The sequence below is a fragment of the Drosophila simulans genome, chromosome 3L, assembly GCF_016746395.2.
Source record: "Drosophila simulans strain w501 chromosome 3L, Prin_Dsim_3.1, whole genome shotgun sequence".
Lineage (NCBI taxonomy): Eukaryota > Metazoa > Arthropoda > Insecta > Diptera > Drosophilidae > Drosophila > Drosophila simulans.
In genome coordinates, this window is record NC_052522.2 from 11065623 (window position 1) to 11088194 (window position 22572).

The 22572-nt window shown below is 41.3% G+C and overlaps 1 protein-coding gene across 3 annotated transcripts; it reads right to left on the reverse strand.

Annotated features, from left to right (window-relative positions):
* Positions 1-1516: 1516 nt before the first annotated feature.
* Positions 1517-8211, reverse strand: LOC6739633 (putative uncharacterized protein DDB_G0277255). Of its 3 annotated transcripts, XM_039293159.2 has the most exons (4): positions 6969-8211; positions 4695-4727; positions 4388-4459; positions 1517-2799 (listed from the first exon to the last, which is right to left on the reverse strand). In XM_039293159.2, exons 1-4 carry the CDS (start codon positions 7773-7775, stop codon positions 1990-1992), a joined length of 1722 nt encoding a protein of 573 aa, XP_039149093.1. In that variant the 5' UTR covers positions 7776-8211; the 3' UTR covers positions 1517-1989. The 3 variants fall into 3 exon arrangements, with proteins under 3 accessions (XP_039149093.1, XP_016031422.1, XP_039149092.1); XM_016174307.3 differs by lacking the exon at positions 4695-4727; XM_039293158.2 differs by lacking the exons at positions 4695-4727; positions 6969-8211 and adding an exon at positions 4876-4894.
* Between the last annotated feature and the right edge of the window lie 14361 nt (positions 8212-22572).

The following is a 22572-nucleotide window of genomic DNA, read 5'->3' on the forward strand; positions in this document are numbered from 1 at the left end:
TGTTTGTGTTATAAAAGGAACTAATTTATCACTTATCGCCGATCAATGGGAAAAATGAATACAGTACAAATACGAGCGAAAAGCTGCGGCTTTTCACAAATATCACAAAGTACATTTGCTCATCACAAATAAATAATAATAAAATTAAAGTTAATAATCGATAGTACGAAGACGATTCGTCATTTGGTTTACCGTGCAGTCATGGTCTATTTATATATATTATTTTGGCAGGATTTAAGTGTTGTTAATTGTGAATTAATAACTATTTACCCATTAGATGTGCAAATCAAGTATTCAATTTGCGTCATCGGTACCTTCACCCAATTGCGCTAATGATTAAAATCCAACCTTAGAGATTCACTAAAAACGAGTGTGAGTGAAACCAAACAAAGATCGGAAGTCTATGCCATCAAGAACTATCAACAATAATAACTTTTTCAAAGAACCATTCGCATATTATCATTTATTCAAGGCTATAAAAGCGGTGCGTAAACAAAATGCCCTAAAAAAGTGAAATTTGCTTAGGGCAATCCATAAAAGATAAATTAGATATTATCATTTTTTGTTGTGTAAATTTCCGAATTGTTTATTTAGCAATTAATGTTTGCTTTGTGGGGCCCCTCCTTTCAATTGCCTAGTTCTTTGATACAGTTGAGAGCGTTTGTGATTTATGGACGAGACCCTCGACGGGCATGTGAGTGTGAGTGTGAATGTGAATACGACTATGAATATGAATAATCGCAGCGAAGGCGAACAACAGGCCTCATTGTTCTGGGCGGTAGTTGCTCAATAGGAATAATTAAGCAATATTCACAGCACAATCGAACCCTTTTACACGATCAACTTGCTAAGGATAGAAGTGTTGATATTGCGCAATAAGCGGGATCATCAAAAGTTATTGCATTACCCCAATTTGTTAGTTTATTAACAAATAGAAACTTCCATATTCATACCATATATTCATTTAATTGCAACTAAAAAACCAACAAATTGATCATCATAGTGCAGCCATTACTCCTCTGTGAATAAAATTCCATTTTAATGGAAATTGCCCTTTCGAGTTAATAAAATTCATTCGTTTCATTTTCAAAATGAAATTCAACATTTCTGCATTTTTATTTGGAGCCCGTTTCAAATTAGTTATGCATAACAAAAATTAAGATTTGCACATTTCATGTTTCATTGTTTTCTCCTTTCCAATTCGTTTTTTCTTTTTTTTTTTTAGACTATTTACAGAATTAAGTTTATACACATGGATTTGCATATGCGATAAAAAGTTAATTAAATTTACATGTTGTTACGGCTTCATTTATTTGCATTACATGTAGACATTTTGCAATCAATTCGCGTTTGTTTGTTTGTTTGTTTGCTCTTTCCCTTTTATGCATAAGATAACAAGGCTTAATTGACTAAAAAAATAAAGGCACCTGAGTTCAAAGTGTTATTGCCAAATGTAAATATAATAAAACGAAAATCAAAAATATAACGCTCGCTGGAAATCAAAAAACGATAATCATAAAAAGTATATATATATTTATAAACGTAGCATATATACACATACGTATATGTATATGGGTGTGTGCATAAAAATACACTGTTAACGTAAAGCATTTATAATTAATTCAATTTAATTAATGGTATGTTGTTTGTTTCACCCCTAATTCAACTGCACTCCTTTTACTGACTGACTTCGGATATACTCACTGATATCGTTCATGTGTTTATAAATGTATATAGATAAAGTACTTATATGGTCATTGTCCCTGAATGAAATGCTCATGTCACCCGCTTTCTAAACCCCTCCCCTTCCCCCCCAATTAAACCCCCTGGTTCTACGAATTCTTGGCTCTGGTTTTGACCAATTGTTGCTTTGCTGACTAGTGCGTTGGTTGTTGTCTCTGCCACCCCTCCCCGTCTTCGTTTGTCTACATTGTTTTTTGGTCGGATCTATCCAATATCCAAAATCCCGATCCTGGCTATTTGCTAGTTTTATTGCATATTATACAACTGCGGCGGCTCCTTGCTGGCCGGCATCCCATGATCGTATTTCCCCAGCTCGGCTTCATACAGCAGATTGTTGATCAGGTGCTTCACCACTATCTTCGACTTGGACGTCTTTAGTTTGCGTATGGTTATGGCCACGTATTCCCCGAATACACCATATTCGTCCACATGATTGGCACTCAGTCCGCCGCCCCCGATCAGCGGCTTGGGGGGCGTGGCAGCGCTGTTGTTGCTGCTGCTCGAGCTGCAGTTGCTGGATGTTGCTGTTGGGTCCAGGGAGGTGTTGTTGTTGTTGTTGTTGTTGTTGTTGGTGTTGCTGCTGTTGCCGTTGCCATTTGACGTTGAGAGATCACGATCACGATCACGTTTTTGTGCCATGTTACTGGAATGTTGTTGCTGTTGCTGCAGTTGCAACGCTTGTTGCTGCTGCTGCTGATGTGGCTGGTGTTGGTGCTGCTGCTGCTGCGGTTGCCCGTTGCAGTGGCTCAGGCTAAGACCGTGATTGTGGCTAAAGTGCTGCTGCAGCGCCTGAAACGCGAGCTGGCTGTGGTTCATCTGCTGATGCTGCTGCTGCTGCTGTTGCTGTTGGTGGCCAGCGGAACCGATCGTTCCCGCCCCCACCGCTCCGCCCACCACCTTGATGGGCGTCAATGTCAAAGCGCCCACAACGTGCTCCACGCCCATCGCCTTGCGTTTGCGGTGGTTGTACGTTAGGTCCGTCGGCCTGTAGTAATTTATGGGCGACGGCGTGCTCGTCCGCCGTTCCAGCATCCCCAGCTCCGATTCGTGTTCGATCTGTTTGGGTTAAGGCAAAAGGAAGGAAAAGACGGGCGGATACGTTTGTGTTTTAGACGGTGTTGAAAGGTGTACACTGCGAAAGTATCTTAAAGCTGAATTACGCTACACAATAATCCAGCAATACAAATATATCTAATATATTCCAATAAAATATATATAATATATAAAAAATTCTAAACACTACTTATTACTTTTAATGAAACTCAAAAAAAAAAAAAAAATAAATAAATAAATAAATACCACACTGTGATGTTAAGATACAATATTATGATGTACGGATTCTTCACTTAATAAATATTAATAAAAAAAATGAAACTAAAAATGAAGTCAATAGAGTAACCTTTACTTTGCTAATAAATGTAATAAATGTATTTTTAAGAATGCCCAAGCTATAATAAATTGAGTTTTTCCCAGAGAATCTTACAAAGTGGCGAAGGATGAGCTTTTCCCTTCGCCAAGTAAAATCTGTTCAACATTTCATCTGCTCCATATATTATTAAGCTAAAGATGGGCCGGTCAAAAAATACCGGAACCTGTTTTGCTATACTTATATGTACATCTATATATTTATAGTATCAACGTCTGACGAAATCATCGCTGAGTTGTTTCATCAACTATTTGCTAGAAGCGCATCGCTCTGTATACTAATAGTATAAACAATTCGATTCATGGGCTTGCCAAGTGCCTGAAGGGAAAGACGACTGGGACATGTGGGTACTTTGATAAGCCCCCCGAGTTGAGTAATTAAATTAAATTGTGGGCACAACCTTGTCTGGGAAAGTATCAATAGTGAGAGTCATCTTAGTCGGGCCATTTTGCAATCAAATGCAGCTGGCGAGATATTTAATATTTAATAGTATACTATTAGGTTTCTAAAATTTGAAACAAAACTCCCAAGTGATTCACATGCCTTTGACTTCTAGAGCTTATCACTAGCGATATACGGATGTATTATGTTTATCTGCCTTAGCAACCCACCACCAATGACCTTCAAGGACTCAAAAGTTTGGACGGTCAATGTTCATGTTGTGGACGTCACAGTGATAAGGTTCGTCATCGAATTAAGTTAGTTACAGAGTTTTCTACACTGCTGTCCTATCGAATAAGTAATCTAATCTTACGATTTGCTTGGAAAGTATAATCGAAAAAAGGGCAAAAGATGTGGATTCTTAAATAACTGCCAACTAGATTATATCATTAATAAGTGCCTATATGTGGTCGTTACAACAACTTTTAGGTACTTAATATACACATATAATATTATTATTTGGCTTAAAAAATATATGATTTTAAGATACTTATATGATATGATACTTTACTTTATCATCATATCATACTTTATATGATTTAAGATACTTAATGTAATCATTATCGTTATTTCTACTAATTCGAAACACATTATTCAAAAATGATTTCGTTTCCCAGTCCCGTGTCAAAAATGATTTACTAATTGCACCCACACACCACTCGACTTGGCACTTCAGGGGTTGTGATATAAAAAAAGTGCAAAATTATCCCCCCAAAAAGTAACTTCAACCTGTCAATTCAATTAAAGTGCGATTAACAATCAACGGAGGGTACTTACAATTTCTGTTTTCACATCCTCGGCGCTGATGTTGCAGTAATTCTCGCCATCCAAATCGGAAGAGGAACGTGTCTGCGGAGATCGAACAAAAAATCTAGAATTAGCGTAGACCGTAGAGTCAACAACAAATACAATTATGGCAGTGTGGAGAATTTGCCAGACAAATAATAACAAAAAAAAAAAAAAAAACAAAAACAACAAAACATAATAATAGTAGTGGACAGACAGACGCAAAGCGAGAAACGCGAGAGAAATAGAAAACAAATTAGAATAATAATAAAAAGCAAACTCTCGCACAAAAACACACACAAAAGTCGATGCAGACTCGCCAGTCGAGCCGCTGGCGATTAAATTAGTCACGGCGGTACAAGGTGCGCAGAGGGGGGTGCTGGTCAGGGGGGGAGCGAAGTGGCTTAGGGGCGGGGGCGGTACGGGCGGGACAGCAGCCAAGTCAACACCGAAGTGGACCAACGGGTGGACAGACTCACAGACGGACGTGAGACGAGTGACCAAAAAAAAAAAAATGACAGACGAAAAATATCACAAATTATGGGGAAGTCAGCGAGTCATCGACGAGAGAATACCCTATTTCTCAGGCTGAGTTGAGTGTATAATTTTGACCAATAATTCTGGGTTTTAGTGAGCTTAGTAAGCATTATATTTAGGTAAATATATTTTAAAAATGTATAAATTTAAGTAAGTCCTATCATACAATTATAATTCTAAGGAACAGTATTACCTTCTTTTTTCTATGACTCTTTTGAAATATATTCGAAACTAAAAAACCTCAATTTGAAACAAATCAAAAATAATATTGAGTACTTAACACATTAAAAGAGCAGAACTTCTAAAAAGTCGTAGGTAAATTCCATATAAATTCGAACTACTGGTATGGGTATAAAATATATCAAAAATAAATTCGTATGGGATTGTAATATTACCATTACTTACGTAAGGTACACAAACTTTATTTGATTTTACTGGTCAAGGTCGCCTTATCAGCGTCTTAGTGGGCCGAAACAATGTGACTAATACTGCTGTTTGCTTCAATATACGTTAAGATAATATTGCATCTATTATTTATTACTTGAGATTATTTGGTTTCCGGAAAGCCGATCGAACTATGTAGCCTATTGGGCATCTTGGCAAGCGCCTCTTCGGAGCTTCGGTGAAAGCTCGCTGGGCAGCTGAAGTTGCCCGATTGCTGGACGAGCTTCTGCCCAAAAGTCTCGTACTTTTTTCGGGAGAGAATCGGAATCAAATACAAAAACGAACGAGCGGGCGAGGCGACATAGGAATAACGAAACGCAGTCCAGCAACTTGCTATATTAATATTGCTACGTGTGTGTATGTATGTATGTATGTATGTGAAATCATATTGGAGCTACCGCTGCTTGGGGGCGGCGGAGCATCGATGCGGGGCCGAGGGGCGTGGCTCGGTGCAAAACGTGGGGCCGTCGATTTCTACGGCTGATGCAACACACATGTGTATGCATTATGGATATACATATGTATGTGCATTTGTAGGTTTGGCGGTGTGTACAGCAGAAGCGGCAGCGCAAATCAAAGCCAGTTGACACACACACACTGGCACACTAACACCAATACAGCGTTATCAAGCGCAACGCAATAGCAGCTACCGAGCACAGTGGGCTTAATCAAGTGTGTGCAAATCACTAAAATAAATAGGTCCTACAAAACAAGACAATAACAACGAAACAAAATCTTCTAAAATTATGAGAAAATATTTAAACATTAATTAACATAACAAATGCATCAAAGAACATAATTTAAAAAAATTGTAAAAAAAAAAATATTTCGTATACGACATGTAGTCCTATACATGTGTTGAAAAAATCACTCATACGCCACGTATCCTAAAAATTGTTCTTCAATCTGGTAAATATTTACCGCTACGTCTTTTAGGTATTTTTATAGCCCACAATAAACGTTATATTTAAAAAGGATTGTCTTTTAAATTTTTTGATAAAAAAAAAATTGAGAAAAATACCCATACGCCGCGTACAACGAGCAAAAATTCTTAAAACTTCTAAACCTCATTTGCCCTTCTGGGTGGAGTTTTCCAACACAAATTTATATGGAGGTATAATGAAAAGTTGAATTATTGCTCGAAATATGTATTTGTTAAAGAAATTACGTATACGACTTGTAAGCCCAGTCTGTTCAAATCCTGAAATGCACATACTTTTTAAATAGTTATGTTCGTTTGACATATTAACGGAGTTTATGCAAAATGTTCCTAACCTCAAAAGGCTATCAGAAAACTGTAGGCTTTGTCCCACTGTGCGCCACCGGTTGCGCCGCTGGCGTTGACGAACCGCTAGACAGCGACGGCGGGCGGAGGCGGCGACAGCAGCAGCGCGTGTGCTGTGCCTGGTGCCGCAAAACAAGTCAAACCACTGGCACTCACACGCGCTCACATGCAAAGCTCCAAAGAAATACGACAAACAAAAAAAAAAACAAAAAAAAAACTAAAGGCCGAGAGACACATGCAAAATAGGTGGAGGTATACACATAGTAGGTTGGCCAAAGAAAAAACAACAGCAACAGCACCACTTACCACAGCCGCCGAGGAGGATTCGATCAGGCCACCGCTGACCGCCGCCTCCTCGAGTTCTAATTCCCGTGTGGTATCCATATCGCCAGCGGTATCCACATCCCGCTCCCGATCTCGAGCGTTGGCAGCCGCCGCAGCGGCAGCAACGGCGGCCACAGTGGCCGCAATACGAGCGGTAAGCTCATCGTGTTGCTGCTGCTGCTGCTGCTCCACCTGCAGTATGATGTCCCTGTCCACCAGCTTGTCCGCCTTCAGCTGCTCCAGATCCAGGCTGTGCATCAGGGCTAGCTTTTCGTCCACTTCCGTTTCCGTTTCGGCATCTTGATCTTGATCCTGATCGCGATCCTGATCCCGCTCGCCATCGAGTATGAATCTAATGGCCTCGTAGGCAAACCACATGGGCTGATAGATAACGCCGCGACTTCGTCCGCTCAGGACCTTCCCATGCTCCCGATGGAAGGAGCTGCGCAGGGATTTGATCTTCGATCTAATCGATCGGATTTCCGTGCCATATTTCTGACTCAGGAGCTTCAGTGCCTCGTATTTGGTCTGTTTGATGTGGTAACCTTTGGTATTGGGATCCCAAAGGACTCGCTGCCGGCGATAGTCCTCGATGAAGTTCAGGATCGTCGAGCGCGACCATTCCACGCGATCAGCTGGTGCGGTTGTTGTTGCTCCCGCCGCCGCCGTTGTTGTTGTTGTTGCAGTGGGCGAAAGGGGGAGTGGCAGCGTGGCAACATCGGCTATCAAAGCAATGGCATTGGAGTTGGCATCGAGCTTGAACTGCGCTGCGGCTGCGCTGCTGGACATTGTTGTTGTTGTTGGTAATGGTGAAAGTTTTCCCAGCCTGCGCGGGGGATCGGGGTGGTGGGTGGTTGGTGGTTGGTGGGTGGTGTACTGGTGTGTCGGTTGTTTGGTTGTGTTGGTGATAGGAAAAGGAGTGAGAGAGAGAGAGAACGCAACGCAACGACGCGACGAAAAAAGCGTCCACAACACGTTGCTTTTGACTTTCGACTGGCGGCAGCAGCGGCGGCGGCGAGCGTAGAGCGTTCGTTCAGCTGGCCGTGTTGTATTTGTGGCAGCGGCAAGTGCGGCGGCGGCAGCTCAGCTGCACTTTGTGCGAGAGAGAGCGAGTCCCACGGAGAGCGAGAACGAGCGAGCGAGCGCGAAGCGTCAGTTGTTCAGTTGCGACGTCCAAAATCAACGCTAAAGGTAAAGGTGTGCGACTCTGTCTTTGCCTCTCTCTCTCGCACACCCGCTCTTCTGTATGGCTGTGTTTGTGTGTGTGTGTGCTGCAGCAGGCGGGCTTTTTGTTTTTTTTTCGCGACCTGTTGTTGCTCGCTTGATAATGGCAGGCTTTGTTGTTGCTGCTGCTGCTGTCGCTATCAGCTGTTTTATTGCATGTTGTTGTTGTTATTGTGGTCGCCACCGATGTGCGACGTGGTGTTGCTGCGGCTGTTGTAATTGTTGCCCCTATAGAGAGCACACCAACAAAAGGTTCAGTTGTGTTGTCTATTGGTTTAAGTGTTGGTGTAATTATTATTATTGTTGCAGTTACTTCTACTAAAGTTGCTCTTGTTGAAAGTTCTCGTTAGAGTTGCTATTGGTGTACCGGTTGGCGTTGGTGTAATTATTATTGGTGTACCTTTTAATCAGTTACAGGTGCTTTTGTTGGTGTTGTGCTAGCTCAAGTGGTTGATAGTGAGCGTTGTTGTAAATATTATTTTCAAGGTTTCTATTGTTTTGGGTTTCATTACCGCTGGTGTGCTCCTCTTTGTGCTGCAGTTGTGGCATCAGCTGTTGTTGCTCCTGCTCCGCCTTGTTGCTGTTGTTGGTGAATCATCTGATATTCCAGCTGGTGTTATCAGTTTTCTTTATTGCTTTTGTTGCTGAGGTGAGTTGTGTTGCTGCTGCTTTTCTAGCGATTGTTGTTGCTGTGGCTGCCACTGTTGTTGCCTGTGGCTTTTGCTATTACTGCTGTTGCTGCTGCTGCTGCTGCTGCTGCTCTCTCGTGCTTTTCTTTTTTGGTTGTCGCCACTTCGTCGACGCTCGTTCGCCGCTCGTCGTTCGCTGTTGAAATCACGATTTGTACTAATTTCACATATTTAAACTGTGTGTGGCATGCGCGCTGCTCCAAACGGGCCGGTTGCCGTTGTTGTTGGTGTTGCTGCTGCTGTTGGCCGTAAGTTCGTCACTTGCTCTTCGCTCCCCCGCCCCTTGGTCCGCACACCTTTCCGTTCGCTTTGCTCGTGTCGCGACTTGCGATCGTTGCTGTTGCTGCTGCTGCGACTGCCTGCTGCTGCTGTCGTCAACAGCCCCACGTTGCACAGTGGGCCCGATCCGATCGCTCTGCGCATGTGGCAGCGGTTGCCAAACGGCGGCGACCATGAGATGCTGGAAAGCAGCGAGCACACTCACTAGCATCTAGGCAACAGCCTATTTTTAAACAGCGACACATGGCACAGTGTGCCGATTGCAGCTTTTGTGTTGCAAGTAGGGGATCGTTGGCAAAAATCACGTACAACAAGATGGCTTTTATTGAAAATAAAATAAACATAAAATATACCTCTACTATGTAATGGAAGTTAAAGTTGCTTAATATAAATCTTGTGTTTATGGTGCTTATAAAAAGTACAGGATGAAATCAGATTTATTTCAATGCAATATTATAGTTCAGTTGTTGAAAGAATTCGAAAAAAATTAAACAAATAATAGATTGAATATTTATAAAATCAACACGTCAGTGAATTGTTAAAATATATGTTTCTTCGAGACATATTTAATTGTTTTATTTTGAACATCAATTATGAATAATTTTTCCTTAAAACAACTTTTGCCCCACTGTGCTATTGGCCGCTAAAGCTGTAAATATTGTTGCTGCCTGGTCCTCTCAGTCGCCCTCTCTCTCTCGCACTTCGCTCATCAGCACGGTTGAGAAGTTGTTATCGTTGCCACTGTCGTTTTTGCTGTTGTTGTTCTTATTATTGCTGCTGCTGGACACAGCAAAAATAATAACAACAACAGCACAAAGCTCAAAAACACGGTAACAAATTTAGCGAGTCAGCAAAATAACAGAAAAAGAATCGAAAAAGGAATTGCATTTCACGGAGAGTTTGGACGTTTTCGGGCTTGTCTTTCAGCTATTCTGTTTCATTGTACCCTTCACAAGGGGTATTGCCTCTTTAGCCAGCTAAAAAGGTCTATTTAAATATGGTACTTGCACGAATTTTATAATAAATAAACTTTATATGAGAGCTAGAATTGAATTTTCGGATATTTTTGGAGAATACTTTAAAACCAATGTTTATTTACATATGGAAATGAAATTGTTTGCCGATAGGGTATTAGTTGTTTCGATCTTTATTTGGTACCTTTTTTTGTCTTTTAATCGCAAGGTGTCGCTCACGTAGGCAGCACTTTGATTTTGCATTCGCCTGCACTCCCTCTCTCCTTCTGCAGCGCTCACACACACATGCATACATATATGTCTTCTCTTTCTCCTCTGAATGGCGTGTACTAAACCACGTGCGAATATTATGTATAATTTCACCGAATTTCCGTGTCTCATACGCACGCATACATACACATATTTGGAGCGACTTAAACGGACTTTTCTTATCAGTTTTGCATTTCGCCTTGCACAATCGCTCCTTCTCGTTCTTGCTCAGCTGTTTTGCATTGCGGAAGCTTTTGCGTCTTCTTCTCCTTCTGCTGTCCGTCCTAACGGCTCATTATCAAGCTGAGGCGCTGCCGCAGTTGACGGCGCAGTCGCAGCCGCAGCGACGTGTTTGCCGCACCTACGATAACGGTATTAAGCTGACATTACCATGCACCTACCTCGACAAAAAACCGGTTCTACGGACCGCTGCATACCCTGCAGCACAAGAAGTTAATAAACACTGCTACTTCGCGTACGCTTAAATATGAAAGATTTTCATTTAAAGATTAATAAGTTGTGTGGTAAATGTTAGGAAATTAAAATATATTTTTTTAAATTACAGTAGCTTGATAACTTTTTAATGTGTTAATTTGACTATTACTTTGCCAATATACAAAAAAAATATTAAAAACTTTTATTGTAATTGTTCCGTTAATTGCTAATCTTTCTATACAGAGAAGTGTATGTACTTAGATAATTACTTTTTAATGATTGAATTATAAATTTAGATACTAGGTACTTGAACAATGTTGGGCATCAGCTGATGAAGAATTTTTTTCAATTTAATATTTTTACACATTTAACATAATTGAGATAATGTATGGTTAATAGTTGAGGTGACAAAGTGTGCGATGTATAAGAGATCGCTTACTCATTAATCCAAAAGTGTTTTCATTTCCTTAGTTGCCTTTGTGCCAATGCAAGTGCGTCCAGGCCAAAGTAGTGTGATTAATCGCCATTAAAGTCGGCGAAAATAACCTGGCCTGCAGCGTGACTGCGGCACATTAGACCCCATCCCAAATTGGCCCGGACTGCGTCAGGCGGGCAAACGAAACGAAATGAAACGACGCGACGTCAGCGATGTGGCGCAAAGCTTTTTGCATTCAATTCTCCGCTGCGAGTTGACAAATTGACGTTCAAAGTTGTTTGCGCAGCATTTCAGTTGCAGTTTCGGTTGCGTTGCCTGTTTTTCCGCCTCTTCTTCTTCTTCTTTTCACCCGCTTTCCATCCATCCGCCGACATTCAGGTTCCTTATTACGTTATGATTCTCGACGGTGCGAGAGTTCTCCCCACTTCGCTGCCTTTAAATGTGATTGTGCGATTGAGTGCGAATGAATGATACAGCATAACACTGGCCCACAAAAGTTATCATGCGGATGAACAAAAAGTTGTGCGGGCCCTAAAAAGTATGCAACAATTTTGTGTTACTCCGGAAAGCCAAGAAAACAAAACAAATCGTAAATTGTATTATTCTAAAAAATATATTTATTTATGTATATATTTTCATCAATATATAAATTATATAAATTATATAAATACATATAAATATATAAATAAATATATTTATATAAATAATAAGTGTTTAGTATGGTTGACTTTGTTGAACAACTTCTAGCAAATATTGTTGAACTATTACAAAAACAAATTATTTAGTCAAACAAGTTTATAAAAGGTATACTTACTAGTATTTTTGAATTGTTTAACTTTGCTGCCTTCAATGCTTTATACTAATTAAGAACTATGTAAAAACACGACCGTATACTTGCCATCCGCACTGTTTCACCAAGAAATATATAAATTGCCATTTCTGTTCCTGCTGCTGCTGCATTATTTTTGTTGCCAATTCAGTTTGTCATTGCCATCTAAAATGCATTGAGCTGTCACATTAGAGCAGCAACTCGATACGTCAGGCCCTAGCCCCCCACCCCACCCCCCTCTGCACACATTTCCAACGCCCCCCCCACCCAGCTGTCCATTAGGGCAGCTCAGCGTTTTCCTTGCAGTCAAACACTTTTTTTTTATCAATCAACTTTGAAGGTGTTACTGCAGTGGATGTTGCTGCTGCTGTTGCTGCTGCTGTTGCGGCTGTTGCTGCTGCAGCAAGCGTTTGTCGTTGCGTGCACTTTGGTGGAAATGGCTGTTGACGTTGGCTATATGGAATACTTATAAGTAAAAATACATATTTTTATTCAATTTGCAACATCACGTCGGGACGTCGCCACTCCGCAATTGTCTTTTGTTATTTTTGCAATTGCCCTGGTGGCACCACCCCCCGCTCACTGTTTATCTGACGATGTATTTGCACCCCCCCTCCCACCACCGCTCATTTTTTCAATTATGCATCGCACAATGCTTTTCTTTTCTTTCCTTTTCCCGTTCCTTTTCCTTTCATTTATTTCTCTTTTGCAGCACCTCTCCCCCGGGGGCAACTGTTCAACTGTTTAGCCTGTCGGATTAGCCACGCAGCTGTCGCCGCGCTGGAAAAGCATTTCCCCATTTCCTCGCTGCCGCCGCAGCCAGTCGCCCTCCAAATGCAGTGCCAGTAAGTTGGCCAGTTAATGCCGCCGTGTGGCAGAGACTTTCTGGCCAAGGTGACGGGGGAAACGTGGTACAAGAAAAGTTAAGGCTGAAAATAGAAAGATACAAATAAACATGGTAATAGTTAATTTTTTAAAACACCTCACTAAATTACATATAACAATTCTAATTAACTAAAACAGACATTTGTAAATAGATAATTACTATGGTTAATACCTTTTCATTCTTTTGCCAATTGATACAACGGTATGCAGGCCAAATTAACGCTATCTTAATTAATAAACAAATACTTACTATAACTTTGTATCTTTCTGCTCACTGATGATAACTTTTTGGCTGCATAAATTACACAAAAAGCATAGAATTGATGTGAATATTTTTTGCGCTGTGTGCATTTGCTTGAGTTTTGCCACTGATGCGTATCTGATGGCCAGCCTGGTCGATCCAGTCCGAACCGAGTTGGCCAAGTTTAGCCGCGTGCTAACGGGAAGTCGACGTTGAGTGAGCGGCCAAAGGAAGTGCATTTGAATGAATGCACATCTGATAAAGCCTAATACCCATAGACAGGCCGCCCCTCCGCCCCCCCTCCGCACCACCACTACCCACTCGAGTGGTCAGCACTTGGGATCTGTTTAATTAACTTTTTGCTTTTGGCCGATTTGCGAAGGCTGGCAGCCAACGCCAACACAAAACAACGTGAGGCGTTCTGGAGATTTGCGGCTTTCATTGGCAACTTTGTTTGCTCATCGGCGATTGAATTACGTGTGCTTCAAAGAGTATCTATCTATCTATCTATCTAGCTATCCGTAAAGTAAAACAATATACATCGAGATCTCTAAAATGTAATTAACGAGCTCGAAAACAAAAAGGTTGCACTTTGTTTGGCTCTTTATCTTTAAAATCGATAGAATGGCTAAGGGGCATTTGAATAAATTAGTATCAATTATATGTACTAGAGCAGAAAACAGCATACGCGGCTCTGTATTAAATTACATCATCCATGTAAAGGCCGAACCCTAATTACGAAATCCTCTCAAGATCCAAGGGTCGTTGCTAGGGTAAAGTCCTCCCAAGACGCTTATGGGCAAGGTCCTTGCTGCTGAGATACTGGTCCTTCGTTCCAGCGTCGGAAAGTTTCGGGCATTCATTTAATTAGAATCCAAATCATTTGATAGGTACAAAGCCCTTAGTCATAGTGGCTCCTGTCCCCCGGGGACTATTCTATTGACATTGTTCTCAAACTTTGGCATGGAATGGGTTCGAGTTGTTTTGTTGGCAAAGTTTCACAATATTTTTCTGCTGAAAAGATGTTAAAGGGTTGCCCGGGTCGGTCGCGAAGGTATCGAGTGGTATGGGCTGGTAACTTGGCCCGGTGAATGATAACGGTGTGTATGTATGTGTACAGTCGTCGTCGACACCCTCTTTCAATTTTCGCATCAAACTTGGCTATTACCCGAGGCCCCGCCCACCAACTGGCCCGCTCATTGTTCACTGTTTACTTTGCTACTTTAGTTCTTAGAGGAAAGTTCGGAAATGGAGGCGGCAAGGCTACCACCCACGAAAAACAGCAACCACAACGTGTACACACCCATTTCGCGTGTCCTCCCTCGAAGATCTTCACAGCATTTCCACACCCATTCCCAACCCAACGCCATTGACACAACTCCATCATTAAAACTTAAATGACCTTCCTGTGGGGATGCTGCTGATGCTGCTGATGATGATTATGAGGAGGAGGTGGATTTCTTTTCGGGGGTACGCTGCTAACTTTGACTCCTGATATCGCACTCATTCGCTCACCCATTCAATTTCCACTCTTCCGTCAGCTGCTGCTGACATTCTATTACTGTATCTTTCAGAACTATCTTCATCTGTATCTGGACACGCATTAAATGCTTTCTATTTAATGAGTTCTCGCCGATTTCCCATCCCTTCAGATTTGCACAGCGAAAAAATGTTATATGAATAGCTCTTCAATATTGCATATTAACACTAATAAAAACATTTTGAAATATATTTCGGATTGGTATTATTCAATGTTATTTTAAGATAACTTATAACAATTTTAAAAATCACAAAGTAAACTTACAACTTCAATTGCTTATTTTTTTATACCAAAAAACTTTTTTTTTTTAAATAGCTTCTGTTGCCATGTAATTTATCTCAGTGCACATTGTGAATTTACATGATTCGAAGCTCTGGCTGTTTAATTGCCTGGACCAGGATACGGACACGGATATAGAAACGGACGGAGCAGGATCCGGCGCATATGGTCGGCTGGCGATGGGCTGGTCAGATCTATCACACAAGGTCTTTGACTCATTTATCATGTGTCAGAATGTTTAACTAAATGGCACTTTGCCGAAAAAGTTTTGTGGGCCGCCGTGGAGGGGGGTGTTTGCTAAGTAGTTAGTTTTAATAGTTAGCCACTCGCCGGCCAACATAAATAACTGGCCACGCAAGTGGGCCGCTGGCCGTTATGGTTTGCGACCCGCCCTCATGGCCAAGTCAAGAAAGTGCTAACAATCTTCGAGATACTTTGCGGACGTTGTTAGCGTGATGAATGAGCCACCGAATGTGGCGCATGTGGAGAGGGTTAGATGCAGATGGAGATAGGGAACGAAACAGGACCAGCACTTAATTATATGCAGCACCAGTCCCGAAAAGCAAATGTCTTAATAGGAATTTTTCGTTTGGTTTTTCCAAAAGGAGAATGTATATAGATGTTTTCTTAGCTTTAACAGTTAAATTTACATTTAAACTTAGTGTTTTAAGATTTAATAAGCATATGGAATATACAATTTATGTATTTCTTTGCTGAACTTCTTTAGTTAAATGTATATTGATTGTTTTCAATTCAGAATGTTACGCAATTCAGCATCTGGTATAATAAAATAATTTAGTCAACCGGGCATTATACCACTTCCGTTCCATCAACCTTTTGAATTGCATCTGCATAGCCCGATATTATCCTCCCCTAATGATTTTGCGTTCCCCTAATGGACACGCCTCACATCATAGTTGAAGGATTCCCGGTATGACATTAAACATCATTGATGGCTCCTCATGTGCGAAACATTCGATTGAAGTTGAAATTGAAATTGCAGGCGCTTCGAGGGCTTTAATAGCATATAGCATATAGCAACCCTCATCCGGAAATCGTTAAGGTCAGGTCGATGGAGCGAGGGGAGTGGTGAGGGGAAAGTGGAAAGGGTGGCGGTTGGTGACAACTCGCGAGCTATGGAACATTTTTCGCTGTCGGGGTTCGCTTGATATTTGCATCTCATAGAACGGTCAATTGAGGGTTCGCATCGTTATCAGATGGTTTTGGCATGTCGAAAAAAATACAACATTCCGCTGTGCCATTTCCCTTTACAGTTACCGATGCACAGCGAGAAATAAGTGGGATGTTATAATATATTCTTATAAAAGAAAGGGAACTTAGAGGATTTTAGATTGAAATAGTCTATTTCAGCTCCTAATATATTATTAAAGTATTTCTTTGTATTTCTTAAGGGGTTATATCAGTTAGTTTGCATTTAATATATACATTAATCTGAACATTTTAATATATATATAATCAATAAAATTAAAATTATTATAGAAATCCTATCATAAGTTCCTTATTTCGTCCTTATTTTTGCTATGATATTTTTTTTTACACTGCACAGTTAACGTTGTTGCCATTCCCACTGCCATTTCCATTTCCGCCTGGTGGCTCCTGCCGCCTGAATCCTGAATCTCGCCCCTTCCCCTCCCCGCCACTCGTCCCTCGCACATCGTTCGCAGTGCGTAATATCGTAATATCCTGCTCCTGCTGCGTTTTATGCCCGTCCGTTCGTCCGTCCCGAGGGTTGGGCCCAACACTTTCCGCAATAAGTGTATTTACTTTTGGGCCTCGGCGATGGGTTTCGCAATAATGGATTTCATTAAGGCGCGGCCAACTATTCAGCCTCCTTTGCTTCTTCTCTCTCAATGTGCTCGGTGTCCTGACATGAACGCCAATTCAAACTACGCCATGCGTAACAAATAAATTCATTAAGCGCAGCCAATGCCGCTCAAACATTATCATCAATGGGCAGAGGCCAACAAAAGGAGCAGCGTTTGAGAAGGGGTGGGGGGTTACGGGTATGGGGAGGAATATGGGGAGGTCAACGTGGTTAGTGGCACCGGTAACCGGCTGACTGAATGATAATAACAAAAGCCGCTCGGCTTGCCACGCGTAATTAAGTCGCATGTACGAGCGTACACTTTAAAAAATAAATTGGCTGTTTACAGTGTACCATATTTAATGGTATTTTTAAGACCTTGAAGTACGCAGAAGTTCCAATCCTCCTCAAGTCTACAAAGATTTCAATGCGCTTCTTTAGATTTTTGAGCAAGTTCCTAGCGCTGTTGACATTTTTCCGAGTGTATGTATCTGCCCTTAACCCTCAACTCTGCCAAACCTGCCTGGTTCAATGTTTATGATTATGGGTAGAACCGAAAAATAGGCAGCCAGCGGCGTGGCGAGGTCCTGTGACCAGGATTAACGTGAAATTGTCAAGTGTTCCGTTGCCGTTGTTGCTGCTGCTCTTCCGGTGCGGCAGCGTTTAATTAAAATGTATATGAGCCGTGAGCGAGTGAAAGATGAGGACACATTCCGGCAAACAGAGCGTTTCATTTGGCAAAGGGGTAGTGGGTGGTGGGCAGGGGAGTTGCCAGCGACCGCAGAGCAAAAGTTATGGATGCCCTGCGATCCGCAGAAGCATCATAAATTTCAAATTAATCAATGGGCTTACGCCCCAATGTCCTTCGCACCGATGGGCGGGCTTACACTGAAAATTGAAACTTACGAGGCAACCGGAGGAATGCATAAATTCCTTGAGCCCCCAGATTTGCTCCTCTCATTTGCGCGGGCTTTCTATGACAGCCTGACACTTTTCCGCGATGGATGGAATGCCTCTTGTGGTTCGGTTTTTGCGGTTTCCCCGCTTTTCAGCGATTTTCCCTGCCAGGGAGTCGACTTGCAAATTGTCGGCCAGTTAACAAAACACTTCTTTAATTGGGGTCTCCAGGGTGGTGAAGTCAACTTAAATGCGAATTAGAATCTGCTGCTAGCCAGTGTGAGAATTTTGATAGTCAATTAAATATTTTAATTTTAATTTAAATAACTATTTTTCTAGCGAAGTAATTTTCGTAATTTTCGTAAGTCTGCTTTCTTATAAAAATCTAGATTTATTAATTCAATAGTATGGTAACACGCAGTTAAATAAATTACAGACTTTTTTCTAGCAACTAAAAATATGTCGAAAGACATACAAAAACAAGAAAAATAGCCTGCCGTCTTAGGTCTCTTTCTGTTTAAAATCAAAAAATTATAGATGCTTCAAAGAATTGATATAATCTATATATCTTAAGTTAATGTATAGCCCGCGGCTGACATCACCTCAAAAACTGAAGATTATCTGATAACTGGCACTCCTCCAGACAGCCAAGTTCCCAATTTATGTCGATGATCTAATGCCTTCAAAGGGGCTAACTGGTACTGGTACTGGTACGTCTGTCTTTGGCTAATTTGGCAAATAAATTTTAATTTAGCTTAGTAATAACCCTAAATTGTACAATTTTTCGTATGCACCGGTGTTATCAGCAATTTATCTCGAGAATTATGTAATATTAAATTGTATTTTTACGACGCTACGCAATCGAGATGCCGTCATATTTGTGTACCACCTAGAAAAATCAGAATAACCTTTAGAATCGCACCTGGGCTTGGTCGGTCGGCTTTTTTTTTTTTTTGGCTAATTGCGGCCCTTGTTTTGGCTGCCCTCAAACCGGGCTAAATAAATGGGCGGCTCTCGGTGGGGATTCATTAGGGCACAAAATTGGAATTTATTGCGGAGATTTGAAAGCCATACAGGGTCGGCGGAGTTCTCCGCAGCGAACACACGTGTGCGTCGGGCCAAAACGGAAAGAAGCCAAGAAAACCCTTTGCCGGCCGCCGACAAGAGCAACAATAATGGCGTAATGGGTTAATTAGCCATATCCAAAGGCACAACGATGGCCCTAAAAGCCTTTCAGCTGGCCAACAATAAGTCAGCAAAGTGTTACAAATATCACACTTAACGGCCGGCAAGAACTCACCCAACAGAAATATACAAAAAAAAAGGAAAAGAAAATACAAAAAAAAAAAGAGAAAAAAACATAGAAAAACAAGACGCAAAATAGCCGAAAAGAAAAACACAACTCGACCCGGTAATTAATCAGGGGTAATAAGCGCAAAGTCAAAGGTAGAACCGCTCGTATTTCAAGCGCGTATCCGTGAGATACGCAACAGTCGGCTCACATGCAAATGGCCAGGAAGGGAGGCAACCTAGCTGGCCAATAATGGATCTGGAAATGGAAAAGCCAAGCGGCAAAACTAAAAAATTAAATGTATTTACATAACTCCCACCTCCGGCTGTGCGTTTTGAGAAATGCCAAGCGGCAATGGCCCGGATAGCGTTTGCATTTCTCATAATCATAATTTACGCCAAAAAGGTTGCGAGCCAAACAGCTGACCTGGTAGTAACGGTCGTCGCACAGTGGTCGAGAACGCAATTACAGTGGGCTCACCATAATTATCTTAATTATAATGCATTCAAGAAGAGTTTATGGGCTTGGCATAATGCCAGGACTGGCTTTTCGCCAATTAAAAAATAATTGAAATGTTCTTCTTTTAAAGCTTCCTCCTCTCATCACTTTTTATTGTGGAGTATAGAAATGAACTGCTATAAATAATTCTGGATTATAATTCTAAGATTAGTTTAAATTTGTAATAATTGGTTACAATGCTAGATATATTCCAAGCTCATTTTACTTTTTGAAATAATTTTATTTAATTTTTTTTAGCTAGTATAAATTTCATTTGCAACCAAAAAGTGCCTAATAAATGTTTTTTCTTATGACTTTGAATATTAATTTTGAGCATAACTTACACAAGGACACCCACTGTGGCAAGTCCACGCATATGCGTGATAATTTCGCGCCTCGAAGGCGGCTGAAAATGTTAATTAAATGATTTTCCCAGCCAGGGTTCGAATGGAAAACAAAAAGCAACAAAAGCGGCGATGGTGGCCACCGACTACTGACCACCACCACCACCGCCATCGGTCGATTGGTCGGTGTTTCGGTGGTTTTTGGTGGTTGCCAGCGCCGGAAAAGTGGCTAGAATTATGCATTACCAAAGGCATTTGTGGCAGCAGCGGTATATATTAGCGCCCAGATAGCAATCGGGTCCGTGGACTGCGGTGGGGGGTATGGGGTATGGGGTTTTGGGCCCTGGGACCGGGTCAAATGATTTTGCATATCGCCGGCCGTTGGTAAAAATGTCATGCCCAAAATGGGGGAGGTTGAGAACGGTGAGTGACGACTGACAGGGCCTCGAATAGGGACGGCTCACGCACAATCCAAGGTTTTTTCTTTGTTTTTTTGGCCAGCTAACTAACCGAGGGCAGGTGATATAGCCAGTGGCCGGTACCCCGCCCCGCGCTTCACACGTCAACGCAGCAAAGCCGAAAATTAGTTAACATTTTTTGGTATTTGATGCCCTACACCTGCTCATTAGGCCGGGTCCATTTGCTCTTCCTGACAGCGTGAGAAGTGGACAGGAACGGCGGGAAATTCAATTGTGTTTTATAATCTTAAATAATTAAGTATTGCAAACCTTTTACATATGCAATATTCCACAATGAAAATCGAAGTCATAACTAAAAATTAATTAAACTGCTTAATTGCAGTGCATGTATCTGCCAACTTAGTTTCACAATAAATATAATTCAATTTGGCTCTAATTGTTATTATTTCGTAAGGTACAATCGTAATGGAAGTGCTAACCTTTCAAATAGACAGCCTCTTTTTTTTGGCCCTAAAAGATCATTAGCCAAGCTGCTTAGACAGCATTTGAGACTTGATCGATGATCGATGGCCTCGCTTCGATGAAGTTGTCTCCGAAACAATCGTTGTAAATGATCGTGGAATCCATGGAAATGTACATTAATCTTAATTGATGGATTGGGAGGAGTATAAAAGTATCCCAGGACTACTGAAGAATGTGCGGAAACGTCTTTATGTGCGACACTCGCAATGAGAACAAATTATCGGCTGGCTAATTGAATAAGTGACATTTGATGGGAATTTTTTGGGCTTGCTAACTGCACTTTGATAATAACATAAATTTGTTGAAAAAAGAAATCGTGTAGGATTTAAGAATAGCTATATATTTTAGATCGTGAGGCTAATATGTTTGTTAGGCTCTCAATTCGAATGAAAGTGTGGGAAATTGGTAGGTCACGTTGCGCATTTGAAGTACATTTATAGCATATTCATAAACTTAAATTGGTTTCACAACACTGGGATCGTGTGTGCCCATATTGAAATTGAGATCACGTCACACGCTAAACATTTAAAAGTGTAATGCATTTCAATATAAAGAACATAAATATGTCGCTTAAGAAATCGTGAGTACCAATTATAATTATTTAAGGTTCGTATAAAAAAAATGGTAAGCCGAGCTGCCTCACAATTAGATTCAAACCTTTTTGTTGGAATTTAAAGTTTTAAGTTTATTTGTTTCATATAATCGTATCTTTTGCCTGCTTAAATTAGAGTATCAAATAGTCGTCAAATGGAATATACATAAACACTTTTACCCCCACATAATTTCTTTTTTCGATGGAAGAAATGGGGAGAATTGGAGTAACTAAGGGGCGGGGCAGGGGCGTTAGTCGTACCCCACACTCATTATGGACATTTTCAACTTCTGGTTGAGTTGACGAGTGACTGGGGGTTGGGAATAAAAAGGGGGGCAGATGGTTGGAGGAGCTGCTTCTGCTGTGGCATTTTCAATTGTTGCTAATGAGTGCCACAAATTAATTAGGTTACTTCGTTACGCTGCCTCCGTCGACATTACATGACCATCAGGTTTGGTGGGTCTGCTTTTTCGGGTGGGTTGCCCCACCACGACCACGTCCACGTCCACGTCCACATCCAAGTCGCACCGATGTTGAGCAGTGATAGTTGTCGAAAATTAGCATAAATTTCTCTTTCATTTTTTTTTTCCTTTTGCTCTTTCCACCGTTTTACCTTGTGCGCATGGAAAATTGAGCAATTTTCCGACGTTTTTCACGTTCGTGCAGCAAGAGTGAATTATTAATTTAAAATCCCCTTATCACGGAACGGAAACTTCTATTCACGTTGCGATCTTATCGCGCATAATAGATGGCCAACGAAAACAAATCCCCCATCCCCAGATTCAAGTGCTCTCCAACTCGGGAACCTATCGATTGCCAAAGATGACGGCACACAACTTGACCGCAACCAATCCGAATTAGTTTCGGATTATCTCCTACACAATTGCACAAGATAATTGAGGTAGCAAACATATATCAAACCACTCGTGATTTTGGTGGAAGGCCCAAGGAGCTGAGGAAATATATCAAAGCCTCAGGTAAATTGTTCAACCTCTGTCTGGAGTCAAAACCACATAATTATAAGGCTTAGGATTAACTCGGCTATAATTCAAGTAAATCGGACCGTGTTTTGGGAACTCGAGGGGTAAGAAGTTAAGAATTATCCTTAAGTCCCATGTTTTCTTGTTCTTATGGAACA

What these genes read in the sequence shown, in the direction of transcription:
- LOC6739633 (XM_039293159.2), bottom strand. Translation starts at nt 7,775, where the DNA reads ATGTCCAGCAGCGCAGCCGCAGCGCAGTTCAAGCTCGATGCCAACTCC. An exon ending in AATCCTCCTCGGCGGCTGTG is followed by an intron (nt 4,728 to 6,968) that starts GTAAGTGGTGCT and finishes TTTAATCGCCAG; the next exon opens with CGGCTCGACTGGCGAGTCTG. An exon ending in GAGTCTGCATCGACTTTTGT is followed by an intron (nt 4,460 to 4,694) that starts GTGTGTTTTTGT and finishes CGATCTCCGCAG; the next exon opens with ACACGTTCCTCTTCCGATTT.